Below are 27,518 nucleotides of genomic sequence, written 5' to 3' on the forward strand. Positions count from 1 at the left end.
CAGACGCAAACCAAGTGTGATCAAGATTTCCCGGTTCGATCTCACTCACTCCTATATTTGCCGTCTTCAGCTTTGAATAAGCTCACACGCTCTAACACCCCATCCCCCCCCCCCCCCCCCCCCCCCCAAAGAGCAGCTTACTACTGAAAACGGACATAAAATTTATAAATTGGTATGCACTGTAAATCGTTACGTTTAAAATGTCAATCGCGGTTATTTCTGTTAATTAATTCATGCTTTTTACTTAGAGTCAGAACAGGAGCTTGTTCAGCTTATTCAGCTTCTGATCTGACTCGAAACAGCGCCAGTATAACTTCACACCCAACCTGACGCTGTTCGTTTTCAAATAATATTGCATTACTTCGACGATGTTTTCTGATTGGTACTATTCGCGTCATAAAATGATTTCTTCACATATATTTGTCTCTTTTCTTTTTTAAAATGTGCGTTGTAGCACGCAGCAACTGGCCACCTTCATGTTCTTGCGCACACTGAATAAGACAGCACTATATGCAATCATCAGTTTCAAATGTTAACAGTTATATAGCACGGAATGGAAATCAGCAGTTCTTAGCATTGCACCACGCAAGCTGTCATATCAACTGCCTACTGTAACTTGCTTTCTTTTTTCTTTGGTTATATTCTTGAATAAAAGTGCACTTGTTTTATTATACTTTTACATGGGGTAGGGAAGGATCCTGAACACGACTGAGACAATGAAAAGTGAATTAAAAAAAAAAAAAAAAAAAACAAAGCTAACCTTTGCAAATATCATAAATTACACCGGCTGTTACAGACTGAAATCAAATGTATCTTTTTATTCTAAAATGGTAAAAATAAGAACACTTCACATCTCATAAAGGAGTCATGCAGGATCGAACTCATGACCTTCTGATTGCCAGTCAGCAACTGATACTGTTGCGCCACGGCGGCAATCGTAGTAAATAAGTGTCAATGTCCCACACTAAGGCAGCTTTTTTTGGCGGTGGCTTTTTTTTTTTTTTGTACCTTTTGTGAAAGTGTTTCTTTGATATTTGGACTTCAGGCTTCATACATTATATAGTTTATGCCTACATTTTGTCATTTGTTACTAGCATATAAAAAACGTTTCTGTTTTAACAATGTGTTTACACAGATTACTGCAGAAACGCAACACACATGAAATGTGTGTGTTCCAAATAGCGATTTATTATTTCCATTCTAAAACTCCACTCACTCCCAGATAATCAATCAAGGCATGAGCTGGGAAAAGCTCGTCTACGTTCTAAGTCGGTGGGGGGATGGAATAGCCGGCTGCTGGCAGCATATCTTTATCAGTACATTTAGGTGACAAAAGACGCTGGCAGAGAGGTGAGAACGGTTTTAAGAAGCGATTTAAGGTGGGCCGGATCTACAAGTTTTTTCGTAGGCTCTGGTAATTCTAGTGTTAAGAGAGTCAAGGCTGGGGGCCTGTCAAGAGGCAGGGCCTGTTAAAAACCCATTGTGGCACTTCTTGTGTGATTTTGGGCTATACACAAATAAATTGTATGTGTGGGGCTGCTTCTTAGCCAAGGCAGTGTGCTCACTCACAATTTGGCCTAAGAACACAGCCATGAATAAGGAATGGGACCAAAACATCCTCCAAGAGCAACATCTCCCAACCATCCAAGAATGATGGAGCACCGGGCAATAAGGCAAAAGTGAGAACTAAGTGGCCTGGGAAACAAGACATCGACATTTTGGGTCAATGGCAAGGAAACTCCGCAGACCTTCATCCCATTGAGAATCCTCATGAGGCAGGTGGACAAACAAAAACCCACCAATTCTGACAAACTCCAAGCATTGATGATGGGCTGCCATCAGTCAGGATTTGGCCCACAAGCTAATTACCAGCCTGCCAGGGTGAATTGCAGAGGTCTTGAAAAAGAATGAAGGGCCAGCACTGCAGATATTGACTCTTAATGTAATTGTCAATAAAAGCCTTTGAAACTTCTGAAATGCTTGTAATTCTACCTCAGTATACCAGAGAAACCTCTGACCGAAAGATCTAAAAACACTGAAGCAGTAAACCATCACTTGGGTCATTCTCCAGACTTTTGGCCACGACTGTACATAAAGATGAGCTGTCACACACTCGGTTTATTTTCTGCTTTTTATGCCCAGTTGTGACATGTAATGTGACTGAGCAATCATTGACAACTGTACGTCATTGGAATGCTCTGAACCTCAGCTATCCAATGGTAATGAGCCTTTCATTGGTGGCATCCTTTGATCAAAGTAGGTCTGGTCAGCTTTGCTCTGCTTGCATATTTTACTAATGAAAGAGAGCAGACATGGAAACTTAAGATTTAAAAAAAAAAATTAAACCACATTGGGTATGCCTTTGTCGATTTTCGTAAAGTGTTTGACTTAGTTGATCGAGCTGCCCTGTGGGACATTCTGAGGGTTCCCGGGATCCCCAGAGGTTGTTGGAGATCATGGCCGGCCTATACACTGGTACTGTGAGTGCTGTGCAGAGTGGAGGCAGGACCTCTGCGTTTTTCCCAGTTGATTCTGGGGTCCGTCAGCGGTGTGTTCTGCTCCTACTCTGTTCAGTGCTTGTATGGACTGGGTGTTTTTGGGGTTGTGGGGTCCAGCGGCTGTGGGGCATCTCTTGGTGAAGAAAGATTCACGAATCTGGACTTTGCTGACGATGCTGTGTTCTTTGCGGAGTCGATGGAGGCTGTGACCGGGTTGCTCGAGAGACTGAGTGAGGGGTCTGAATGTCTGAGCTACCTAGTGTCCTGAGAAAAACCAAAGATCCAGACCTTTAATGACCTCTTGGGCACGGCCATCAGCAGTGTGTCTGTCTGCAGAGAGAGTGTCGACCTTGTTGAGAGGTTTACTTACCTTGGCAGTGACATTCATGTCTTTGGTGACTCTTCCTGTGAAGTCAGTAGACGGATTGGGAGAGCATGGGGGGGGTCATGAGGTCGCTGGAAAGGGGTGTGTGGCGCTCCCGATATCTATGCAAAAGGACGAAGGTCCAAGTCTTTACAGTCCTGGTGCTTCCTGTCTTGCTATATGGTTGTGAGACATGGACGCTATCCAGTGACCTGAGACGAAGACTGGACTCCTTTGGTACTGTGTTTCTCCGGAAAATCCTTGGGTACCGTTGGTTTGACTTTGTGTTGCTCATGGAATCCTGAATGAGGCACATTACCTGCATTGTGAGGGAGCGTCAGTTACGGCACTACGGCCATGTGGCGCATTTCCCCGAAGGGTGATCTGGCTCAAAAGATCCTCATTGTTGAAGACCCAAGTGGCTGGACCAGGCCAAGGGGTCACCCACGTAACACCAGGCTGCGGCAGATGGAGGGTCATTTCCAGAGGTTGGGACTGGCCCGCGTGTCTGCCTGGGGGGGTTGCCAACCGGGATCCCGAACTGTTTCGACGTGTAGTGGGTGCGACAACGCACTGTACCAGTGCATGCTCCCCAACTTGACTTGACTTGATTGGGTATGTGAACATACCATTACCACTTTTGAATGACTCGTGGGTTTATTGTGGCATACCCAAACAACTTTGAAACGCGGCAGTGTCCCACCATGCCAGAGTGGTTCAGGCAGATGAGCTTCCAGTCGTTCAATATCATTCTTTTCAGCAGCTGCTACACTTACATTTGCTTTAACCCAGGAGCCTATTGGAACTGCAGCATCCAGACCATTAAATCTCATAAAGTGTGTTTTCCCTCCGCAGGTTTATTTTACACTGTGTGATCTCCAGCTTGGTACAAGCCAAAGTTGAATTTGTGGAGAATGACTAGTGTCCATCTTTATTTTTTTAGCAATCCCAACTCCCTCACTATCCAGAGAGAAAGATTGCAGAATTTCAAGAGCGCATTGAGAAACTAAGAGCCGAATATCAGAATTACCTGCGCAAGCTGAGGGCTTTAGATCCTGTTAACAAGGAGCATCCTTGGAAACCAAGGGGTTACTCCAGAAAGCGAACATCTGAGCCACAGCACGGTGACAAAGGTAAGGAAGGGTCCACTGGTTTGTTACTATGCAGTTGGTAAGTGTAGGCCTCGTGTCCCAAGATGTGCATGTCTACAGTACAGGCAGTATAGTATTAGTAATTGTAAACCTGTCAGGGAGGGGACGCACTTCTTTTATTGTGTTAAAACAAAAACAAACATGAAACCCGACTCCATTCACTTCTGTCTGAGCTTGCCCTTCCATAGATGAATGAGTGCTTTGGTCGGCCAGCCAGCCGACTTGCTTGTGCATTAATTCTCATTCTTAACAGCCATTTGTGTGTTTGACAGCTTTACTTTAAGTAATGAGCTGTTAAATGAGCTAATCTGTGTCCTGCCAGTTAAACACATCAGTGAGCAGGAAATGTTTTATTTGGTAAAGCTACAGGCGGGGTATACAGCATTGTGAAATTGATCTTCCTTCATGACAAGGACTGGTAATGCAGTGGCAGCTGTACATTTCATTCAGAACAGGGGTCCTCAATCGCAGTCCTGCAGGGGCCGCAGTGGCCACAGGTTTTCATTCCAGCCAATTTCCTAATTAGAAATCAGTCATTGCAGATAATGAAACTTGGTGTTTAACTTGAGACAAATTTTTGAGTTACATTGTAGATCAGAGGTCCTCAATTACACTCCAGGAGGTCTGCAATGGCTGCAGGTTTTTACTTCAGCCAGTTTCTTAATTAGATCCTTTTTATTTATTACTAAAGCAATGTTTTTTTCGGGCTTACTTTTAGTTCTTACCGGTTACAATTCAGAATCCTTAATTTAGTTTTTAGCAGCTGCATTTAAGTTTTAATTGTTGCCTGTTTTCTTAAGCAGACATTAGATTATAATGAAATGCAGAATACTAATAAACCAGCAACTCTCCAGCTACAGTATCTCACAAAAGTGAGTACACCCTTCACATTTTTGTAAATATTTTATTATTTCTTTTCATGGGACAACACTGAAGATATGACACTTTGATACAATGTCAAGTAGTCCGTGTACAGCTTGTATCACAGTGTAAATTTGCTGTCCCCTCAAAATAACTCCACACACAGCCATTAATGTCTAAACCGCTGGCAACAAAAGGGAGTACACCCCTCAGTGAAAAATGTCCAAATTGTGCCCGATTGGCCTTTTTCATTTAAGAATATTTACTTACATTCCAGTCATACCATGTAGAAATGACAGCACTTTTTCTCCATATTATACTCCATTTCCAGGACACTATAATGTTTGGGACATTTGGTACCACAGGTCTTTGTGGTTCCTCAGGTGTGTTTCATGGCTTCATAAGAAACCTGTAGTCAGTGGTCGCCATTGTTGAACATGAGCACAAGATCCGTGCCAGTGAAAGTCAAAGATGCCAATATGAGGCAGAAAAACGAGAACCAAACTGTTAAGAGACATCAGTAAAACCTTAGAATGACCTAAATTGACTGTCTGGAATATCATTAAGAAAAAAGAAGGCATGAGTGACCTCAGTAATCGCAATTGTACCTGTGGGCCACTGCTGAGAACTGAAGAAACCTCACTGTGGTCAAGAAAAAACCCCAAACACCCGTCAACCACTTTGAAAACACATCAGATCTCAATGGGGGGAAAAAAACCTTCTGGATATCTCTACTGATATGGTGATGTGTTAGGAACGAAAGGATGGAAATGAAAATGATCAACTAACAGAGGGCTGAATTCAAAAACACCTCGAAAATCAAAGGGAAAAAATGAGGCACAGGCAGGTGAGTCCATTTTGCTGCAATGAAATTTCAGCAACTTCAAATCGTACCTAGTAGTTTGTACGACTCCCACCCCTACCCCAACGTTCTTGTATGCATGCCTGACAACGTCAGGGTGGTTTGCTACTTAAGTGACCAGATCAATAGCCCAGGAGTGTCATTGACTTGATGCTATACTCTGATTCAAAACTGTTCCTTTCATTTTTTTTGAGCAGTATATCTAGTGCTTTGTATATGCTGTACCTGTTCTATTCAGGTGGTAATAGAACCAGAGGCATCAGCCAGCCCCAAAAACACAAACACACAATTGTCCCGGGTTCAAATAAAAGATGGTTTATTCACCAATTCTTCCACAAAGTAACACAAAGACAGGTTATCTCACTCCACAATACCTCTTCTCACAGCCGCACTGCCCTCTTCCAGTCGAGTGTTTGCTCCAAGTCCACTCTGCTCCGACTCACCCGGACATGGAAGTGCGGCCCCTTTTTGTTAAAGTCTCTGGAGTGCTTCCAGTGCCAGGGCTACTGCCCGATGGAAGTACTTCTGGGTTACACAGACGTTCTACTTATTAGGGTGCTCATCTCCCTGCAGCACCGCCTTGAAGTACCCATGGTCCCCAGCAGGGCTGTGTTGTCGGACTACATCTCCCAGAATTCTCTGCTGGTTCCCAAATGGGCACCAATATATGGAGGGCTGCTGCCATCTAGCATTTGGGGGGAATAACACATTCCCTGCCACGTCTTCTGTTGGGCTGTCTATCCATCCACTCCAGCCATCACTTCCAGGCTGGCTCCTTCCTTTCTCCTGGTCGGGAAACCCATCTGTCTGATCGGAGCCTCCAGTCTAGGTAAGGAACCATCCCCTTCTCTGGTCCAACCCCTGTGGCATTTACTCAAGAAACATTTGTATCCAGTGTTACATATACCTGCTGTTTCTTTCTGATGCTTTGTGATGTGCCTTCAGCATGGGAAAGGCACTATACAAATAAAATGGATTATTATTATTGGCATATGTCCGTTAAGTTTATTCACTCAAACACATTGTCTTCTGCTCCTTTGTTACCATATCCTCAGCATCGGCAACTCGTCCTGCTTAGAAAAAAAAAAAGTTGATTAATTTGTTTTTTGTCACTTCATTTTGCTCTATCACATACTCAAGCTTTTTCTGGTGGAATTTTTTTGTTTATTTTGATCATCCATTTTCAAGAGACAGCCATGGCAAAAGCAGCTTGGCTCTTTCAAAAATCTCAGGCTTTTATTTAAAACAACAAAGCAATGTTATCAGTTCACTTCAGATTTATTGTTGTTTGCACAGCACACAATGAAACTCTCCTGTGCTTGTGTACTGCGCTGCCGCTAGGCATGAATCTTGCTCTGTAGGCCATGTGAAATAACGGCACAGAATGTAATGGACGAAATATAAGTGACATGTAGAAAAAATATTCATATGTTGAGAGCGCACATCTCTGTTATTACAAGCCATGGCAGAACTTAACTGTTGGGGGAAAATAATGGAATTAGATAGATACTTTATTAATCCCAAGGGGAAATTCCCATACTCCAGCAGCAGCATACTGATACAAAAAACAATATTAAATTAAAGAGTGATAACAATGCAGGTATACAGACAGACGATAACTTTGTATAATGTTAACATTTACCCCCCCGGGTGGAACTGAAAAATCGCACAGTGTGGTGGAGGAACGATCTCCTCAGTCTGTCAGTGGAGCAGGACGGTGACAGCAGTCTGTCACTGAAGCTGCTCCTCTGTCTGGAGATGACCCTGTTCAGTGGATGCAGTGGATTCTCCATGATGGACAGGAGTCTGCTCAGTGCCCGTCGCTCTGCCACAGATTTCAAGCTGTCCAGCTCCATGCCAGCAATAGAGCCTGCCTTCCTCACCAGTTTGTCCAGGCGTGAGGCGTCCCTCTTCTTTATGCTGCCTCCCCAGCACACCAGCGCGTAGAAGAGGGCGCTCGCCACAACCGTCTGATAGAACATCTGCAGCATCTTATTGCAGATGTTGAAGGACGCCAGCCTTCTAAGGAAGTATAGTCGGCTCTGTCCTTTCTTACACAAAGCATCAGTATTGGCAGTCCAGTCTAATTTATCATCCAGCTGCACTCCCAGATATTTATAGGTCTGCACCCTCTGCACACAGTCACCTGTGATGATCACGGGGTCCATGAGGGGTCTGGTCCTCCTAAAATCCACCACCAGCTCCTTGGTTTTGCTGGTGTTTAGTTGTAGGTGGTTTGAGTTGCACCATTTAACAAAGGCCTTGATTAGGTCCCTATACTCCTCCTCCTGCCCTCTCCTGATGCAGCCCACGATAGCAGTGTCGTCAGTGAATTTTTGCACGCGGCAGGACTCCGAGTTGTATTGGAAGTCTGATGTATATAGGCTGAACAGGACCGGAGAAAGTACAGTCCCCTGCGGCGCTCCTGTGCTGCTGACCACAATGTCAGACCTGCAGTTCCTGAGATGCATGTACTGAGGTCTGTCTGTAAGATAGTCCACGATCCATGCCACCAGGTATGAATCTACTCCCATGTCTGTCAGCTTGTCCCTAAGGAGCAGAGGTTGGATGGTGTTGAAGGCGCTAGAGAAGTCCAGAAACATAATTCTTACTGCACCACTGCCTCTGTCCAAGTGGGAGAGGGATTGTTGTAGCATATAGATGATGGCATCCTCTGCTTCCACCTTCTCCTGGTATGCAAACTGCAGAGGGTCGAGGGCATGATGGACCTGTGGCCTCAGGTGGTGAAGCAGCAGCCGCTCCATGGTCTTCATCACATGTGACGTCAGAGCGACACGCCGGAAGTCATTCAGCTCACTAGGACATGATACCTTTGGGACTGGGGTGATGCAAGATGTTTTCCAAATCCTCGGGACTCTCCCCTGTTCCAGGCTCAGGTTGAAGATGCGCTGTAGAGGACTCTCCAGCTCCAGCAAACAGGCAGTCGTGGCGATACTCCATCTGGACCCGCTGCTTTGCTAGCACGAAGTCTCCTCAGCTCTCTGCTTACCTGGGCTGTTGTAATTGTGGGTGGAGGGAAACTCTCCTATGTTGGTATCAGTAGAAGGATGGATGGATGTTAGAATATCGTAATCTCTTGCACTAATAGCGTGAGTTTTCCGCATTCGACTTATACAACTGACATTATAAAATACCGGAAATTATACAGTAAAATCAAGCCCTGACTTATCCACAGGAGAACTTAAACACGAGTAGATACGGTATTTCTAGTTTCCTTTCATTATCACAGGAATGCCTCATAAATTTAGAAGGCATATTTATTTAAATCAAGACGTTCACTACTTCAGAATGGGTATAGTCTGTAGGTTTTAAGGCTGTCTTTCATGTTTGGACCTATGTATCCATTAGTATTTTTAAAATCTGTCCATTATAAAAAAAAAAAAAAAGAAAGGTTGGAAGGAGACAAGACGTGATTTTCTCAAAGAGACACTTTCACGTCCAGCAAGATGAGTCTTTGTGCCAAGAGATTTAACCACACCCAGGGCCGAAAATAAAAGACAAAGAGTAGATGACAAAGTAGAACGTCGTAAAGAATTCAAAAACGCTGGTGCGCTACACATGCAGAGCAGGTCAGAGATAATAATAATAATTCTTTGCAATACTCAAAGCGCTCAGTAATTGCAGGTTAAGGGCCTTGCTTAAGGGTCCAACAGAGCAGAGTCTCTATTGGCATTTATGGGATACAATATATAATGGGGACGTAGCTCAGGTGTGGTGGTTAGCAGTTCCCGACATCAATTACGGAGGCGAACAATTCCTCACCTGTGGACTTAAGCGAGGAAACGCCCGCCTCACATAGCACTTCAGAACCGCTCCGGCCTCACCACCATACCCCCCTCTTTATCTAAAACTGGCCTTTTCTTCTGAGCCGTGGACCTGCTATACCACACTCCTTCAACACTGTGTCTCTTCAGAGAATTCTTGGGTACTGCTGGTTTGACTTTGTGTTGCCCACAGAGTCCCAAATAAGGCACATGACCTGCATTGTGAGGGAGCGTCAGTTATAGCACTACGGCCATGTGGCTCAATTCCCCAAGGGTGACCCCGAACACAGGATCCTCATTGATGCAGATAGATGGTCATTTTTGGAGAGGGAGACTGGGCCGCATGTCTGCCTGGGTTTTGCCAACCAAGGATCCTGAGCTGTTTTGTAGTGCGGTGGGTGCAGCAACATGTTGTACCAGTGCATGCTGCCCAACCTGACCTGACTGGTCGACTTCATTTACATAGTCTTAGTGATTTGGGAGCAGTCCTGGCACCCTCCTGTGACAGCCAGCAGTGTCTCAGACAAATCTGCGACTCGCAAACAGAGAAGTCATGGGGCGAGCTACCAGTTCAACCCCCTATCTTAAAACAATAATTAATTGCCAAAACACTTGAACATGAGAGCTGAAACAGAAACATTCATTTTAAATCTGGATAGCTTTTTATTCTTCTGTGCCACTGTAAGTGACAATGCTATGACTCGGTCACTGCACCACTGCAACTCATTGGCGTGCCATAAGTGAGGTGTAGATGAGAAGATTTGACTGATGTTAATAATTAATGAATTCTCAGTCATATCAGTGTCAGTAATAAAATAATTCAGTAAGAAGCTCACTTTCTTTACAGTCATATGAAAAAGTTTGGGAACTTTATCATTGGCTGAGCTTTCAAAGTAGCAACTTCCTTTTAATATATGACATGTCTTATGGACACAGTAGTATTACACAAGTGACATTAAGTTTATTGGATTAACAGAAAATATGCAATATGCATCATAACAAAATTAGACAGGTGCGTAAATTTGGGCACCCCAACAGAGATATGACATCAATACTTAGTTGAGCCTCCTTTTGGCCTCTAGACGCTGTCCTCCTATAGCCTCTAATGAGTGTCTGGATTCTGGATGGACGTATTGTTCACCATTCTTCATACAAAATCTCTCCAGTTCAGTTCAATTTGATGAACAGCCTGCTTCAAATCATCCCATAGATTTTCGATGATATTCAAGTCAGGGGACTGTGACGGCCATTCCAGAACATTGTACTTCTCCCTCTGCATGAACGCCTTTGTAGATTTCCAACTGTGTTTTGGGTCATTGTCTTGTTGGAATATCCAACCCCTGCGTAACTTTACCTTTGTGACTGATGCTTAAACATTATCCTGAAGAATTTGTTGATATTGGGTTGAATTCATCTGACCCTTGACTTTAACAAGGACCCCAGTCCCTGAACTAGCCACACAGCCCCACAGCATCATGGAACCTCCACCAAATGTGACAGGAGGTAGCAGGTGTTTTTCTTGAAATGCGGTGTTCTTCTTCCACCATGCAAAGTGCTTTTTGTTCTGACCAAATAACTCCATTTTTGTCTCATCAGTCCAAAGCACTTTGTTCCAAAATGAATCTGATTTGTCTAAATGAGCATTGGCATACAACAAGCGACTCTGTTTGTGGTGTGAGTGCAAAAAGGGCTTCTTTCTCATCACCCTGCCGTCCAGATGCACTGAATTGTAGAACGATGTACAGATACACCATCTGCAGCAAGATGTTCTTGCAGGTCTTTGGAGGTGATCTGTGGGTTGTCTGTCACCATTCTCACAATCCTGCCCTTATGCCACTCCTGTATTTTTCTTGGCCTGCCAGACCTGCTGGTTTAACAGCAACTGTGCCTGTGGCCTTCCATTTCCTGATTCCATTCCTTACATTTACAGAAACTGACAGTTTAAACCTCTTGAGATGGCTTTTTGTAGCCTTCCCCTAAACCAGGAGACTCAACAATCTTTGTTTTCAGATCTTTGGAGAGTTACTTTGAGGATCCCATGCTGTCACTCTTCAGAGAAGAGTCAAAGGGAAGGAAGCCCAACTTGTAATTGACCACCTTAAATACCTTTATATCTCATGATGGGACACACCTGTCTATGAAGTTCAAGGCTTAACGAGCTCATCCATCCAATCAGCATTGAGCAGTGACTGGCCTTCAAATCAGCACAATGACAAGGGGACCCACATTTGTGCACAGCCAGTTTTTCACATTTGATTTAATTTCATACAACTAAATACTGCGTCACTAAAAATCTTTGTTCAGAAAACACCGCAGTACTCCTAGGAAATGAAAGACACACCACTGTTATCTTATATGTTGAAAGGAGAGTCAATTATTATGCAGGCTGAGGGGGGTTCACAAACTTTTTCATATGACAGTATCTTTCTCTATTGGTGGGGTTTCTGTCTGTTAGGCCGCCATCAATTAAACTGATGCACACTCGTTTAACTCTTTGAGGGCTGAATATTTTTTCCCAAAAAAAACTTTTCAGCAGCGCAAACAAAGCATTGGTTTCACACATAAATCAACTTAAAACAACATTTATTTATATTGCACGTTTTTATACAAGTGATGTAGCTCAAAGTGCTTAAACGCCTGTTGCTGCGTTGGCACCTGTTCAACGTCTGTGCCAGCTGCACAGGGTCAGCAGGAATGCTTGGCGGGCCAGCTGTGGCAGTTGCAGTGTTATGTCATCAGGTTTGTACCTCTTGTCATCGTAATTGCCGGTATCCTCCCTGGCTAATTAGACACATTAGCTACATGAATGTGCTCAGCACCATGACAGCTGAGAACCGATGAGCCAGTGGCAAAACCTCACTTTCATTTTTTGATATCCTTCTCCAGATCACCTACATCAAAATCAGAGTCCAACAAGTCCGAGTCCGATTCAGCGATTAATACATCAAGCGTCACTCGTGTAGCGTTTTGCTTTGCACATTCATTTTGGTCTGCTGTCAGATGTCGCTGCCATTTTAGAAGTTGTTTGCTCTTCGCTACTCATGCACGCGCAGGGAGTGGAGGTCAGATCAACGTAGCTAACTTTCATTCTTGCAAAGAGAGTCAAACTAAAATGTAATGGTGAGCTTTGTCGCTGGGTACAGTCGATTACTGTCATCTACCCCTGAATTTCAACAAAAGTTGACATCCACCCTGAAAGAGTTAAAGAAAACAATAACATACCAGTAAGTGAATACACTTGACTTGACTTGACTTGACTTATAGTTTTTATTCTCCTGTACGTTTAGCACTCGTTTGCTCAGAGGTTGATGCGCTTGCTGCTTACTGAGCAGCTCTTCTTTTCTACACCCTAGCAGCCCGCTTCTTCTGTTCTTTCGTTGCCATCTTTTTGCGTTAAAACTGATTAAGTCAGTGTTTGTGTTGCAATTACTTACTACGTTTTTCTTAATTTTTCACTTAAGCTGGGCCTTTAAGTCTTCAACCTGCCTCAAGAATGATTTAAGATATGAAGAGGTAGGGGAAGTGATGGCGAAGGTGGTAGGGATGAGAACGGCGCCTGTATGCATGTGCCGCACGGTCGCCCTGCTGTGCTCTGCCAAGAGTTGACTACAATAAAATAAAAATAAAAAGAATAATAAAAATCATCACCCCGAAAGCGGACAGTAGACGTCACATAGTATATGTGTACCAAATTGCAGGTCCATAGGTCAAACGGTTTGCAAGCTACAGGTGATTTACAGACGGACAGACAGCCACGGTAGCGTATTACAGTATATAAGAAGATGGATTATAAAAATGGATAGTGGCATGACAGCCTAGCAAGATGTGGCAATGCCCACTTTACCTCCTAATGCACAGTAGGACCACCGTTTATAACCCGCTGTGACGTTCTTGACATTATGTAAATCAGGGCTACAACTAAAAATCATTGGGAAAGTCGTTTAGTGTCTTTAGGTTGGTGGATATGCATGTGTATGGGACTGGGCCCCCCGTCCAGTTTTATTTCCCACCTTGCGTCCAGTTCGACTGGGATAGGATCTGTTTCCCCCCGGCACCCACAATTGGATTAATCTGGTTTGAGAATATTTTTGTAAAATCTGCCATGTGTCTCTGCCATTGTCTGGGAAATGCTACAAAATACAATACAATGTAGCCCAAAATCACACAAGGAGGGCCACAATGGGCTTTAACAGGCCCTGCCTTTTGACAGACCCCCAGCCTTGACTCTCTAAGAAGACCCTTGTAGGGAAAACAAATAGAAGAGACCTTGGGAAAGGCAGTTCAAAGGTAGGCAGTGGGTGAAACAGAAGTGTGCTTCAGATCCTCATTTTATTTGTGTCATATCTTTGTGACACATTCCCAGTTGGCCACCTTAAAGCTATAATGGTCTAAAATAACACACTGAGTCTTCCTCCTTCTTTCTCTCTCATTGTGACAGATGCTGGATGTTTGAAATTGCTGCACACTCCTGTTCTGCACCCAACCGAGGACCGGCAGGTGACTCTGCAAGACTCCCAGGAAGAGCAGCAAAGCAGTCGAGGGGACACGTCACCAAGAAGCATAGAGCATCATGGGGCCACCGTGTACACCTGCTCTGACATCAACCCTCACACTCAGGATGAGCCTCTCTCATTTAATCCAAGTCTGTTTTCCATTCGACTTCCCGGAGGAGCACCATCTGGATGTGGATCAGGTGCTGATGTCCTGAGCTCCATTTTGAAGTCAGGACTTCCAAACCTGTCTAGACCCCTGGCTGCCTGTTTGGACAAAGAGAAGACGAGTTCCCCAGGAGCACAGGTAGAGTCTGCTGAAAGAAACACGGAACACCAGCTTGAAGGACAGGGTCGGGATATCCTGGGTGTGGATTGTTACTTGTGTTCTGACGATGATGAGGACGACCGTGATGAAACCTGAGAGAAGCTCCTCAGCTCCACTTTAAGGCCCATTCAGTTGGTCGAGGATGTGGTTGGGGCAGCAGTAGGTGGTGAGCGGCACTACAGGCGTCCTAGGACCACAATGAATGATTTAAACAAACAGCCTTGGGTTTATTCTGCGGAGGAGCTTTTTCAGCTTGTGCCCACGTGTTAGCTGTGTCCAGACTACTGATGGCTGACAGAAGACGCAGTGGCAGCACATTCATTTGATTTACCTCTGGATGACAGCTGAAGTGTCATTTTCATCATAGAATGACCTCTTGTTTTCAAATAAAAAAAGAGCTTGCGTCTAACCTCCATCACATTTTATTTGAGAAATGTTTTTCAGGCACCTGTGGACTGGCTGCCCATTTATTTCATAAGGTACAGCATGTGTCTTGAAGTGTGTATACAAGTGGAGGCACAAGGTCTTCTGGGGACACGTATTGAGACTTGGCCGTGGATTTGCACCTGGGACACTGTCCTCGATAATCTGGGCTTTTGTGACCCCCGTGTTACGTGCCACCCGTCAGATACTGTAACTGTTCTTGCACAAGTTGCCCTTCTGATCATCGCCACCGGTGTGTGCTGAATTGTCACAACAGGTAAACCTCAGCAGCTGTGTGGGGCTTCCCTCTGGTGCTTTAAATGTTGTTCCTGTAATCTGGACAGACCCCTTTTATAGCCCAGGCAAGAAGCTTCTTGGCCGTGATAGAAATGTCACTGCCTTGGACATGCTAACTATGGAGGGCAAAACGTAACTTCAGTGTAGGAATTTATAACCGTGACAGTTGTGAAGATAGATACTTTAACGATGGTGAGCGTCAAGGCACTGTAGGAATATCGGGGCATGTGATGGGGGCACACTGTAGTTTAACGCAGAACATGAAAGTAATGAGGGGGGCAGAATATTCAATGTGGAAACACCTAGAGACTGTCAGCGTGATTTAATGCTAGTGTGGGCCCATTTAATAAGGTGGGCTTTGCAGGCAGAGATGGATGGGGGATCTTGAAAGTTCCAGTACTGAAAATATTGTGTTTAGATATCAGGTAACACTTTAGATTAGGGACACACCATAATAATAAAAACCTGAAAAAGACTTCTTTAGATCGTAACACTTAACTGCTTTGGTGAGGCCTTGTTATTGATCTTTGTGCAGGGTGGCATATTAACAGCTTGTGATGTGCTGGTGAATACGAGAGCTTCATGTGGTCCGGTTAGGCACTCGGTGTGACCTGAGCCTCAAGTTACAGTACTGTTGGGTTATCAGACGTCTACTATGGGACTATGCACTATAGATATACTGTGTGTGTGTATATATTTATATATGTATTATTTGGCAGGTACTAATATATATAAAGAGTACATGACATGTGTTTTGCCCTAATTGGTGCCCATCAGGCTTTGCACGTTTGCTTCCCCAAGCAGGGATGGAACCTCAAGTGTCGGCCCCTGAGGAGAAGCCTCTGACATTGCACCACGTTGGCTGTATTTGACAGGGTGAAGATCCGAGTATTAGAGTCATGGGTCTGATCACAATCTTATATTTGGGTGGTCACCTACCAGGTAACGCTTGTGGTTGGTCAGCCAGCCGGTGCCACATCCTCCCAGTTGTGAGAAGCAGATCACAGATGTGTCATACAGTACCTGCCCAGCAATACAAAGGGCACACGACTCGTGTTTCGCTCTGTTTGGGGCTCATCAGGTCTACGCACTTCTGCAATCACACGGGATACCTTGTAGGGTAACCACCCAAATATCAGCGTTTGATCAGACCTATGCATGTACAGTGCATCCAGAAAGTATTCCCAGTGCTTCATCACTTTTTCCCACATTTTGTTATGTCACAGCCTTATTCCAAAATGGATTAAATTCATTTTTTTCCTCAGAATTCTACACACAACACCCCATAATGACAACGTGAAAAAAGTTTACTTGAGGTTTTTGCAAATTTATTAAAAATAAGCAAACTGATAAATCCCATGTCCATAAGTATTCACAGCCTTTGCTCAATACTTTGTCGATGCCCCTTTGGCAGCAATTCCAGCCTCAAGTCTTTTTGAATATGATGCCACCAGCTTGGCACACCTATCCTTGGCCAGTTTGGCCCATTCCTCTTTGCAGCACCTCTCAAGACCCCTTAGTTCTTTCTATTTCCTTAATTAGCAGCCAGACAATAATGAGACACAAAACGAGCAAACAGGTGACCAGCTAACCACATTATCTGAACATAAAGAAAGGTGAGGGTCTCAGTAAGGTTGATTTCTCAAGTCAATAATCAGAAACAGAAAATCAACACTTTGGGAAATGTCTGCTGTAGCAGAATGAGAGCAGCAGCAAGCTGTGGAATTAAGTAACGGCTTTAATTAACAGCAAGAATTGGCTTCTCATTAAGAAACTGGTTGGAGTTTGAAGCCCCAGTTTAGCTGGTCATCTGTCGGCTCGTTTCATGTCTCATTTCTGTTTGGCTGCCATTTAATAAAGAAACGAATCAATTCAGAGGACAGAATCCTTAAAAACAGGGCTATTAAAAGGAAGGGAAAAGAAGTTAATTAGCAGTGAAAACTGATCACTGATTAGGAAAAGAGAATGAAAACCTGCAGCCACTGCGGCCCTCCAGGACTGGAGTTGGACACCTGTGCTTTAAGAAGACAAAGAAAAACTCCCAAAAAAAAAATAAAAATGGAAGAAACTTTGTGAAAGGCAGTTGAGAGAGCGAGAGACCTGTCCAGGTAGGGTGGGTGTCAAAACAAAAGGGGGTCAAGACAAGACAATGCACACAACAGAACACAAGTCATCCTCAATACAATACAGTATAACAGTAACATAAAAATATTACAAGTATACATATGAAGTATGTTTTGTGAATTGTTTCTGCCATTCAAATGTTAACATCATTTTGACTCGCCCTGTGTGTATGTGTATGTACAGTATACAGTACAGTATGTATATATTTCTATATAATGTGTGTATTCTTTTAACCAGGAGCTCCTATTTTCACACATCCACTCCTCGGTGGTGGTGTTGGTGTCCACACGATTGCAGCAGGACTCTGTGGTTTTCTCTAATGTCGCAACGATGGCTTCAAGTCGAGTTATTCAAAGACTGCTGGAAACCTCGACTCTGTTATCATCAGAGTCCCCTCTTTGTCATTAGGCTCATATATTTTCTATATGGATTGAAAGCATACGACATTCAAGGTGCATGGCATTTCCTCGCTGGCATCGTGAATCAATTAGGCCACTTTCTAGCGCCCTAACCTGTTAACGTTTGGGTTTAAAGGCTGTGGCGATGCCACCGTGCCGCCCTTGGATTACATTATTTATTAAATAATACTACAAAGATATTCTAGCATTTTGGTAAAGAAGTGCATCCCGTGTGTGTGCCCAACTGTGCCCCATGATAAGACTGGCATCTCACCCACAGTTGGTTCCTGCCTTGTTCCCAGTGCTACCAGGATAGACTCCACCCCAGTGGTCCTCAGTTGGATTAAGTGGGCTTGTGAATGGCAGACAAGGGTATGAACAGTTGTAGACCCGTGCAAGCACTTTGAAGGTGTAACCAGTGAAAGGCGCTATATGTAAATTCATTGATTTTAAATTAAACTCTCAAAGACCTGCAGGAGGTGCATTGACAGCACCAAAGTGTACCCACTGCTGAGCTCACATCCCATACAGGGTTGGCTCCAACCCTGCACCTGTGCTGTTGGGATGGCACACTTGAGAATACTAACTAAGCGTATGTATCTGTGGACATTATACAGTAGGTGTGCAGACATTCTGAGCACTTTGCATGTACCCACTGAAGGACCGTCGTGCACATTAAAAATGAACTCATTTGTGTCCAATTCCAGCAATGTGTGCCAGGACAAGCTGCGACTTTGAATTGGTACCACGTGCTAGAGTGCATGATTATGCTCTGCAAGAGACTGGCATCCTGTCCAGGATCACTTACTGCCTCGTGCCCAGTGCTGCTGGGGCAGCCTCCACCCTAGTGGTCCTGAAGTGGTTTGAGAAAGCAGGTAAAGTTAATGTATAGTTAGATACCTGCTCAAGCACTTGGTCAGGGCATAATCAGGGGAAGGCGCCATACAGCCAATGAACTCGAGTCACACACCGGAGCTCTACTGACACCTCTGCTGGGGTGGCATTCCGACCTTGTGCCCAGTGCTGCTGGGTTAGGCTCCACCCCCTTGCCCCTAAATTGGATGAAGCACATTTGAGAATACAGTACTGAATTCGGATAGGTGTGTTCATACATTGTACTCACTTTGAACCTGTGATCAATGAAAGGCGCTATATAAAGATGAATTCTCAAATTCCAGCAGCGAGCACAAAGGCAAGTAGCAGCTTTGAACTGGTGCCATGTGAGTGTGCATGACTGTGCCCATTGATAGGCTGGCATCCAGTCCGTGATTGGTTCCTACCCTGCACCCAATGCCACTGTGATAGGCTCCGCCCCTGAACTGGGTTTAGGGCTTTTATGAATATTAAATTCAGAGAGGGGTCTTTGTACATTCTAGTCACTTTGAGCCTGTGTGCAGTGAAAGGCGCTATATAAAAATGAATTCACTTGCCTCAAAGTGCACTAAAGTGGCCACTCTAAGTGCCAATTCACCCTGCGCTAGACTGGCATCCTTGCTTTACACTCGGTGCTGCCAAGGGGAGGCAGTGCCCCCTGGCAGGTCTGAACTCGCTAAGCACTTTAAAAAAACGTATGGATTGGCCGGCGGTCCTTAAAGAGCAGATGCTTGAGACGAGGTGTGCAGTCACAGATGATCATTTTTAATATTTTTAAACTCTTTATTTAATAAACTACATTGTTAATTAATTTAGAGCGGCAATGCCAAGCATGGAGGTAGCTTTGCCCACCTCCCAGTCCCTCCCACCCATGTTGTCTTCCCGTGGTGACTCTTTATTCCTCCATGCCTGGCACCTCATTACTGATGCCAGGCTGCAAATCAAATCAAACAGTGTCTAGTAACAGTGGAGCCATTTAAATGTCACAGCGGTGGCACCTTTGCCTCACGGGTGCCAGGATGCACAATTCATCTCAGATGCCCACTTCTCTCCATGAGCGCAGTGTGCCACACTGAAACTTCCCGTCACGCCTCACCTGACCAGCTTTCTGTCCTCTGTGAGTAGTCCTGATGCCAAGTGTGCCCACCACTTTCAAAGCACTGCACCCCTTTTTTTTCCAAGGTGGCTCCTCTCGTTACTTGGTGAGGAACATCTTCTTCTTCAGGAGGCTGGCGATGTTCTGGTGGCTCGTCGTCTTCTCGCTCTCGGCCACCTGCAGAGGGGTCTTCTTGACGCTGTTGGTGGCCTGCAGGTTGGCCTTCTCCCCCCGGGTCCAGCTGACCAGCCTCTGGACGGTCGAGTAATGGCCACCCCTGCTGGCGCAGTGCAGCGGCGTGTCTTTGTTGTTGTCCAGGCTGTTGATAGCGGCCCCCCGCTCCAGCAGCAGGTCGATGAGACCCTCGTGCCCGTGTTCTGCTGCCAGATGCAGGGCGGTCCTGCGCCATACGTTCCTCTCGTCCACATTCTTGTTTTGGGTGGCATTCAGCAGCGCCGTAGTGGCAGCGACGTGTCCCTTGGAGGTGGCATAGTGGAGCGGGGTGCAGCCATCCATGTCCTTGGCTCCAGGCCTGGCCTTACTGGTCAGCAGCAGGGACACCACTTCAGGGTGCCCCGCGGTGGCAGCCATGTGCAGGGGCATCTTCTTTTCCTTGTTCACAGCGTTGGGGTCTGCTTGGTTCTTGAGGAGCAGCTGCACCATGGCAGATTGCCCACCGGAGGCTGCCAGGTGCAGAGGGCAACTGGAATGCTTGTCCTTGGCATTGACGTTGGCCTTGGCTGCAATCAGGTGCTGTGCCACACTGGTGTGGCCTCGCTGACTGGCAATGTGCAGAGGGGTCAACGCCTCTTTGGTCAGCGCGTCCACCTTGGCCCCCATTTTGAGGAGCAGCTCAGCCAGCTGTGGCCTGTTATGGAATGCGGCCATGTGCAGCGGAGTCTGGTCTCCCGGGCCGAGGGCATCGATGCCTGCACCCTTCTCCAAGAGCAGCGCGGCCAGGGATATGTGCCCACCTTGAACTGCCAGGTGCAGTGGTGTGAGCAGGCTGGGCAGCTTTTCCTCTATGCCCGCCTTTTTTGAAATTAGCGTCCTGGCAGCTTCGGCGTTGCCCAGTTCGGCGGCCAGCAGCAAAGGCGTGTACTGCATGTTGTTGCGGGCATTCACGTCCACACCGCGGTCAATCAGGGCACCGATGATGCCTTGCAGGTTGCCCTGGACAGCTTTAAAAAGTGCCGACTGCATGGCGTCAGGGGACAGGCCTTTGGCATGGCGCAGGATCAGTCCAAAAATGGCCTGGCTGTTGGTATTGAAGGCGGCATCCACAATGCGGTCATCGACCCGAGCGCCAGCCTCCAACAACACTTTGGTGGTCCTCTCGAAGCCAGCAGCGATGGCCAGCAGCAGCGCCGTCTGCCTCTTCTCATCCTCGGTGTCCAGCATGGCGCCCTGCTTCAGGAGGAGCTGTGCCAGGCTGCTGTCATCGCGAAGGGCTGCCAGGTGTAGGAACGCTTTGCGCCTGCCCGGCCGCTTGCCTTCCTCCTTCACCATCGTCTTGATGACCCCCAGGTGCTTTTTGTGAGCGGCCAGGTGCAGCGGGGTCTTGGACTCCTTGTCCAGCGCGTACATGTCAGCCCCCACTGCCAGGAGCGCCCGGACCACCGGCTCATTCCCACTCTCGGCTGCCCTGTGCAGTGCTGTCCTGCCTTGACCGTCCCTGGCATCGAGCCGGGCACCCCGACTTAGAAGGAGCTGGACGGCCGCCAGGTGACCCCGTGCCGCTGCAATGTGCAAGAGGGTCTCCCCGGAGCTGTTGGTGGCGTGAACATCTCTGTCCTGCAGGGCTTTCTCGAGGGATGCCAAGTCTCCTGCGGCTGCCGCATCAAAAGGGTTGGCAGACTGGTGGCTGACTGCAGGGGGCTCCTTCACTGCCCGCTTAACAGGTGGCGACTGGATGGATGACTTCTTCTTTTTCTGGGGTGGTGGTGGTGGTGGTGGTGGTGGCGCTGGTACCGGTGGCAGGGACATAACTGACCTCTTCTTCTGGGGGGGACTGGCCTCAAGTTTGGGGGGGGGCTCTTTGTCCTTTTCCAGAAGGTAGCCCACCAGCTGCCTCCTGGCATCGCGGACGCTCTCATTGACCTGACTGACGTGGTCTCTGATGGCGTAGTAGAGCGCCGGCTCGACCAGCTTCAGACACGGGTAGAAGAAGAGGCGGCAGGCCCTCTCGCCTTGGGACACCAGCGTGTCCAGCACCCTGGAGTTGCGCTCGTGGCGGCTTCTGTAACCGGACAGCAGGAGCCTCTTCTCTGGCGGCAGGACGCCGTGGTCGATGAGGAAGTTGAGCAGCCGCTCCGTGTCGCCGATGCCCTCCACCAGGTCCTTCTTCTTGCTCTGCAGGACCTCGATGGCGTACGGGTTGGTCAGCAGGCTGATGGAGTTCATGGTGGGCGCTCAGCTCAGCTCGGGGCGGCCAGAGACGAGCAAAGCGGCGCACGGCGAGCACATTCCCCTCACGCGGGTGTGAAGCCCCGAGCCGGGAACTGCGGAGTGGCCGAGTCGTCTGGAAAGCCGCGCTGACCGCATTCCGCCCTGCCGTCGCCATGGCGACCAGGTAAATACAAACAGCCAATCAATCACAGCCTGGTCTCCGCTCGTTCACACCCAGTCCGGACCTGCCACCAGCCGGACGAGCTTTAGAGCGCTGTATATAGCGCCTTTGAGGGCTGAGCGGCGAGGGGCGTTACGGGGCGGGCAGACCCTCGTGTGCTCTTTGTATGTGGTGGGTGATGACCGCTTCGAGCTGCATGCGGAGTCATACGTGTTTATAGCGCCTTTTCATAGCTAAAAGTAAAGTGCTTTACTGTAGAGTCTCATACTGAGGCAGACGGTGTGTCAGGGGCAATCTTTGGTTTATATAGCGCCTTTCCATAGCTATCAGTAAAGTGCTTCAGAGTCCCTACTGAATCTGACCGGTTATGAGGGGCAATCTTCATTCTATATAGCGCCTATCCAGTGAGCTACATGCTGAGTCAGACAGCAACCTTTGACGTATAAGGCGCCTGAGTTCGAGTCACATGCTGAATCTAACGACGTGTGAGGGGCGAACTTTAGTTAGTCTATATAGCGCCTTTTCATAGCTGCCAGTAAGGTTTAGAGACACCTACTGAGTCCACCAGTGGCTGAGCTGACAGATCCGAATGGATAAGGCGCCTTTAAGGTGGTTCAGAGCCACATGCTGAGTCTGCCCGTGTGTGAGGGACAATTTATAGTCTATATAGCGCCTTTCCATAGCAACCAGTAAGGTGCTTCAGAGTCCCATACTGAATCTGACCGGTTATGAAGGGCAGTCTTTAGTTTATATAGCGCCTTTCCATAGCTACCAGTAAGGGGCTTTAGAGTCACACACCAGCAGCTGCGCTGACAACCTCTAATGTATAAAGCGCCTTTAAGGGGGTTCAGAGCCACATGCTGAGTTTGCCCATCTATGGCCTATGATTGTACTTGTGATTTTTTTTATAGTGCCTTCCTTCAGTGGACCCCAAAGGTAATTCCCCAGTTCAGCGCCATTCTGCTGTACTGGTTTAAATTTGTTTTTCCAATTCCCAGCCCAGGCAGGTGCCACGACCCCCTCGAAGGGCACACAGTCGGAGGTGGCGCTCCTACAGACTTGGGCTGACTCGTGCGCTAAGCTCCACAATGCTCGGTGATGATAAGCCCATCCGCAAACCGGTCGGTCACTGGGGTTGCAGCAGTGAGTGGGACGCTAAAGGGTTAACAAGGCATACATGGGATGGCACACCACACCTGTGCACACTCCGACGGGCACACTGGCTCGCCCCCTGCCCCTCGCCTGAGGGTTATAGCGCCGCTGCGCCTCTGTCCCCTTTGCGGTGTGCGCGCTGCGGTCGGCTGAAGATCCACAAGGGGGCGCCCGTGTCTCACAAGTCTCACCCTGCGCGTGTCGGCCTTCGAGTTTTTTAATTCACGATTAAACGATACAAAGGACGGCGGTCGGGGAATTCACGTAGACAGTTACGTCCTTCAACAAGTTAGGAATATTCCAGAAGTATTCGTTTCAAAATCCAACTGTTAATTACCTTCTTGACAGAATGGAGCGTTGGTTTAATTTTTCATAAGTAAAATCAGGCATTGGCCATTTAGAGCGCCTTTCAAGGTAGTCGCCGCTCACAGCGTGGACTCATCTGGACAGCAAGTGGGACAGACGGGCGTGGAGATCACCCGAAGGACAAAAGGGAGAGGTCCTGTGACATGTCGTGAGGGCAGACGCCACCATCTGAGAACCTGTGACGGTCCCCTCCCCAGTGCCCACTTTGTACAAGAAAGGAAAAACAATCTCGAGTGTACCCGAGTAGGGCTCTGGAATTGTGTTCAGGATGGAAAGGCGCTATATAATCCTTCGACTGACTTCCTGTATGACTTCGAGCAAACCTGCCAGCGTTCACATTGAGGAAATATCTTAAAATAAATCAGATATGTAAATAGCTCTAAGATCATTTGGCACGGTGGAAGGCGGTATAAAAGTAAAGCTTTGCCATGTAATCCCCCCCATTGCCTCTCTACAACCCGAACAAACCATTTCACCTACCGGACTTCACAATATAAAATTATATTAAAAAGGAACATTCGTGTTTTTAGAAGTGCTGTTCAGGTGCAGGGCGCTATATAAGGCATGGGTGTTTAATCCCCGACTGATTGTCTACGACCCTGAGAGAGTTTCCATTGTGGAAATATATTTAAAAATAAATATGAGTCTCTGGGCGGTGCGGTGGCGCAGTGGGTAGCGCTGCTATGTGGAGTTTGCATTTCTTTCCGTGTCTGCGTGGGTTTCCTCCCACAGTCCGAAGACATGCAGGTGAGGTGCATTGGCGATTCTAAATTGTCCCTTGTGTGTGCTTGGTATGTGTGTGTGTGTGCCCTGCGGTGGGCTGGCGCCCTGCCCGGGGTTTGTCTCCTGCCTTGCGCCCTGTGTTGGCTAAGATTGGCTCCAGCAGACCCCATGACCCTGTAGTTAGGATATAACGGGTTGGATAATGGATGGATGGATATTAGTCTCTGCTATTTAAAGTTTGTTTTGTTTAATTCACTGCTGACTCCCAGTGTGACTCTGAGCAAAGCAATTCACCCGCCAGACCTCACACTGCAGAAATATGTTAACAAGAAAAGAAAGAAAAATTAATTTCTGTAAGAAGAAATAAAACTGTGGGCACACTGAAAGGCGCTATATAAAGTAAAGCCTGTTCGTAGTGACTGAGCAAAGTGTTTCACCCGCCAAGGGTCCCATTGTGGAATCAGACTTCAAAATAAACTTTACTCTTATGAAAGGCTCTAAGATTGTCGTCACGATGGAAAGGCGCTATATAAAGTGCGCTTGCTTGATGCCCTACTGACTTCCCGCACGACCCTGAGTGAGTCGTGTCACCTGCTAAATTCCCAATGTGGGAATATATAAATAAAAAAAAAAAAAACAAAAGTGGTCTTATGAATGGCCCTAAGCGTGTCGTCACAACGGAAAGGCGCTATATGACGCATGCGTATTTAATCCCCCCGACTCACTCTATGACTCTGCCATGCCGGGGCTCGCATTATACAATTTAGTAAATTACTGATGATGTTTTCTATTAACAAGGGTAGTTTTTAAAGGCGCTATATAAAATTAAAGGCTACTCTGAAAATTCCCACTTACTTTGGACCATCACATCACCTGTGCCTCACGAAACTGAGAAATCAGCCCTAAGGTAGAGGGCGCTATAGAAAGTGGGCTTGTTTAATCCCCCCGACTCGCCTTATGACCTTGAGAGAGTTGTGTCGCCTGCCAGGGCTCTCATTGTGGAAATATATTTCTAAAAAGTCAATACTGACTCTTAGAACTGGCTCTGGGGTCGTCGTCCCAATGGAAAGGCGCTATATAAGGTGTAGGCATATATTTTCTTTCGGACTCACCTTATGACCCTGACATCGCCTGCCTGGGTTCCCATTGTGGAGACATATTAATAAATAAAAAAATATCACTCTTCTGATAGGCTCTAAGATTGTCGTCACGATGGAGGGGCGCTATACAAAGTGGGCTTTTTTAAACCTACCACCGAATATTTTCAGTTCCCAATGTAGAGATTTATTTTGAAAAATCAATTATTTTTCTCATAAATGGTTCAGGATTGTCATCACAATTAAAAGGCGCTATATAATGTAAGTGTGTTCAACGTCTCACTGACTCCGTGAGCAAGAATTTCTCATGTCAGTGCTCAGATGACAGAACTCAGTAAACTACTGATAATGTAACTCCGACCCTCGTATTAATGGGACTCATTTTAAAAGGCGCTATATAAAATTAAAGCTAACACAGGAAAGCCCACCTACTTTGGAATTCATGTGCGGCCCTGGGCGAGTCACATCACCTGCCTCACTAAACCGAAGAATCAACCGCACAATAGTTGACCGGTAAAGTGGGCTGGGAGGGCGCTATATACAATGAAGTGCATTCGAGTCCAAAGCCTGGTGTCTATTCAAAGAAGTCCAAGTTTACGTCGACTGCTTGTACCTTTCTGGCTGCACTGCGGAATTCTCCCGAAATTTCGGCTTCTTTCCACTCACAATCTTCTGACAGGCTGATCCGTCGTGAGTGAATCTGTCCCTTCCAGGGTGGGCGTCCTTACTTTTCTGGCTTTCTACAAGAAATCTGCTTCTTCGCCGAGACCCCTGATCGGGAAAACGTGAGACTGAAAAATGCATAATTAGCCTCGACCTTAAAGATTTAACAGTCCATAAAGCTCTAAAACCACTCGACCTCCATTAGTCGCGCTAACCACTGCGGCACCTGCGCCGCTCCCACCAAGCGCAAACGGACACAATGGGCCAACATGTGGCGCCCAGCGGGCGGAGCCTTCCAATTTCCGTAAGACACGCCCACTATTTAATCATGAGTGAGTGCTTTCCGGCGCCAACGCCGCTATCCTTATATGGGTACGGAAGCCACGCCCCCACTAAAGCCATGTCTCTTTCGCTTTCGCGAGGGCAGAAGATTTAAAGGCGCAGCGGAATTTAGTCACTCAGCATCCTCCAGCCTACTCACCTGTGAGGCGACCGCAGGTATTGTGACATTAAATATTAATAAACACCTTAATATGTGCGTGCGTGAGAGTCACCTGCGAGGCCATGACGCCCCGTCCAATGTCCTGCTTGGCACCCTAAGTTACATGACCGCGGGAATTGATGGGCGGAGTAAATGATTACAGGACGGCTAGTCTGAGCCTCGACCTCCCGATAGAATAATAATAATAAGGACGATGAAAAGGCCTCCCAAAGTCCCTTCAATACAGTAAAAGACTGGCGTGCCAAATCTGCGTATCCGAACCCATGTGTCCTAATTACAACATCGACAAATGGGCGAGAAGAAGGAGCTGCCCACTCGTGCCCTTCTGCTTACCCCCAGACCAGACCAGAATGTGGCACAGCGAGGTGACAAACTCCGACTGGCCCCTCCTTGAGTTTGTTCTTTTTTTCTCAGAATCGCCAGCAGTCGGTCGTCTATCCCGGGGGGGGGGTTAGGTTAGGGGGGGGGCGGCTGGCCTCGTGTGATCCGCGCACCTGCGCTCGTCGGACGTGCCGAGATGTCAGCAGCGGTGCTACGTGACAGCCCGGCGGTCCTCACCTGCGCGTTCACGTCACACCTGCGGTCACAGCTCTGGTAGGACTGGGGGGGGGTCTCGTCTTCATTCGCTGGGGACATCAAAATACTGCAGTGGAGAGATAAGGCAGGGCAGCCGAGGAGGAGGGCGCTGTATTGACATTACTTAGTAGACTTTTTAAACGCCAGGAGTTTCTTGACCCCCGTCGCTAAAGTCGAGTTCGATTTGGGCGCAGACGTCACCTTTTAGGGCACCAAATACCAGCGTAGCAGCGGCGCTATATTGGCACCGTTCAGGTCTAGAAGGGGACTTTTAAACGCCAGGATTTTATTCTCTTATAGCGACTTACAGCCGAGTTAAT

The 27,518-nt window shown here is 46.9% G+C and overlaps 2 protein-coding genes across 3 annotated transcripts in view; one reads left to right on the plus strand and one right to left on the minus strand.

Moving 5' to 3' along the window:
• The window catches only part of si:dkey-86e18.1 (uncharacterized protein LOC557342 homolog), a 64,901-nt gene extending 49,160 nt beyond the window's left edge, over positions 1-15,741 (plus strand). Inside the window, exons 4-5 of one of the 2 annotated variants that reach the window (XM_051932758.1) lie at positions 3,806-3,995; positions 13,960-15,741. In XM_051932758.1, the coding sequence (XP_051788718.1) occupies positions 3,806-3,995; positions 13,960-14,435 (666 nt within the window). In that variant the 3' untranslated portion in view covers positions 14,436-15,741. The remainder of the gene's footprint in view (positions 1-3,805; positions 3,996-13,959) is intronic. The other variant, XM_028810779.2, reaches the window with a different exon arrangement.
• Positions 15,742-19,204: 3,463 nt separating this feature from the next.
• On the minus strand, positions 19,205-22,112 carry caiap (CARD- and ANK-containing Inflammasome Adaptor Protein). Its single transcript, XM_028810780.2, has 2 exons — positions 21,540-22,112; positions 19,205-21,473 (listed from the first exon to the last, which is right to left on the minus strand). Exons 1-2 carry the CDS (start codon positions 21,951-21,953, stop codon positions 19,650-19,652), a joined length of 2,238 nt encoding a protein of 745 aa, XP_028666613.1. The 5' UTR covers positions 21,954-22,112; the 3' UTR covers positions 19,205-19,649.
• Positions 22,113-27,518: the final 5,406 nt, after the last annotated feature.

Source organism: Erpetoichthys calabaricus, chromosome 10, assembly GCF_900747795.2.
Source record: "Erpetoichthys calabaricus chromosome 10, fErpCal1.3, whole genome shotgun sequence".
Lineage (NCBI taxonomy): Eukaryota > Metazoa > Chordata > Cladistia > Polypteriformes > Polypteridae > Erpetoichthys > Erpetoichthys calabaricus.

Coding starts and splice junctions, on each gene's coding strand:
- caiap (XM_028810780.2), bottom strand. CDS start 21,953: ATGAACTCCATCAGCCTGCTGACCAACCCGTACGCCATCGAGGTCCTG. Junction 21,474..21,539: donor CCCCCCAGAAGAAGAGGTCA/GTTATGTCCCTG, acceptor CAGAAAAAGAAG/AAGTCATCCATCCAGTCGCC.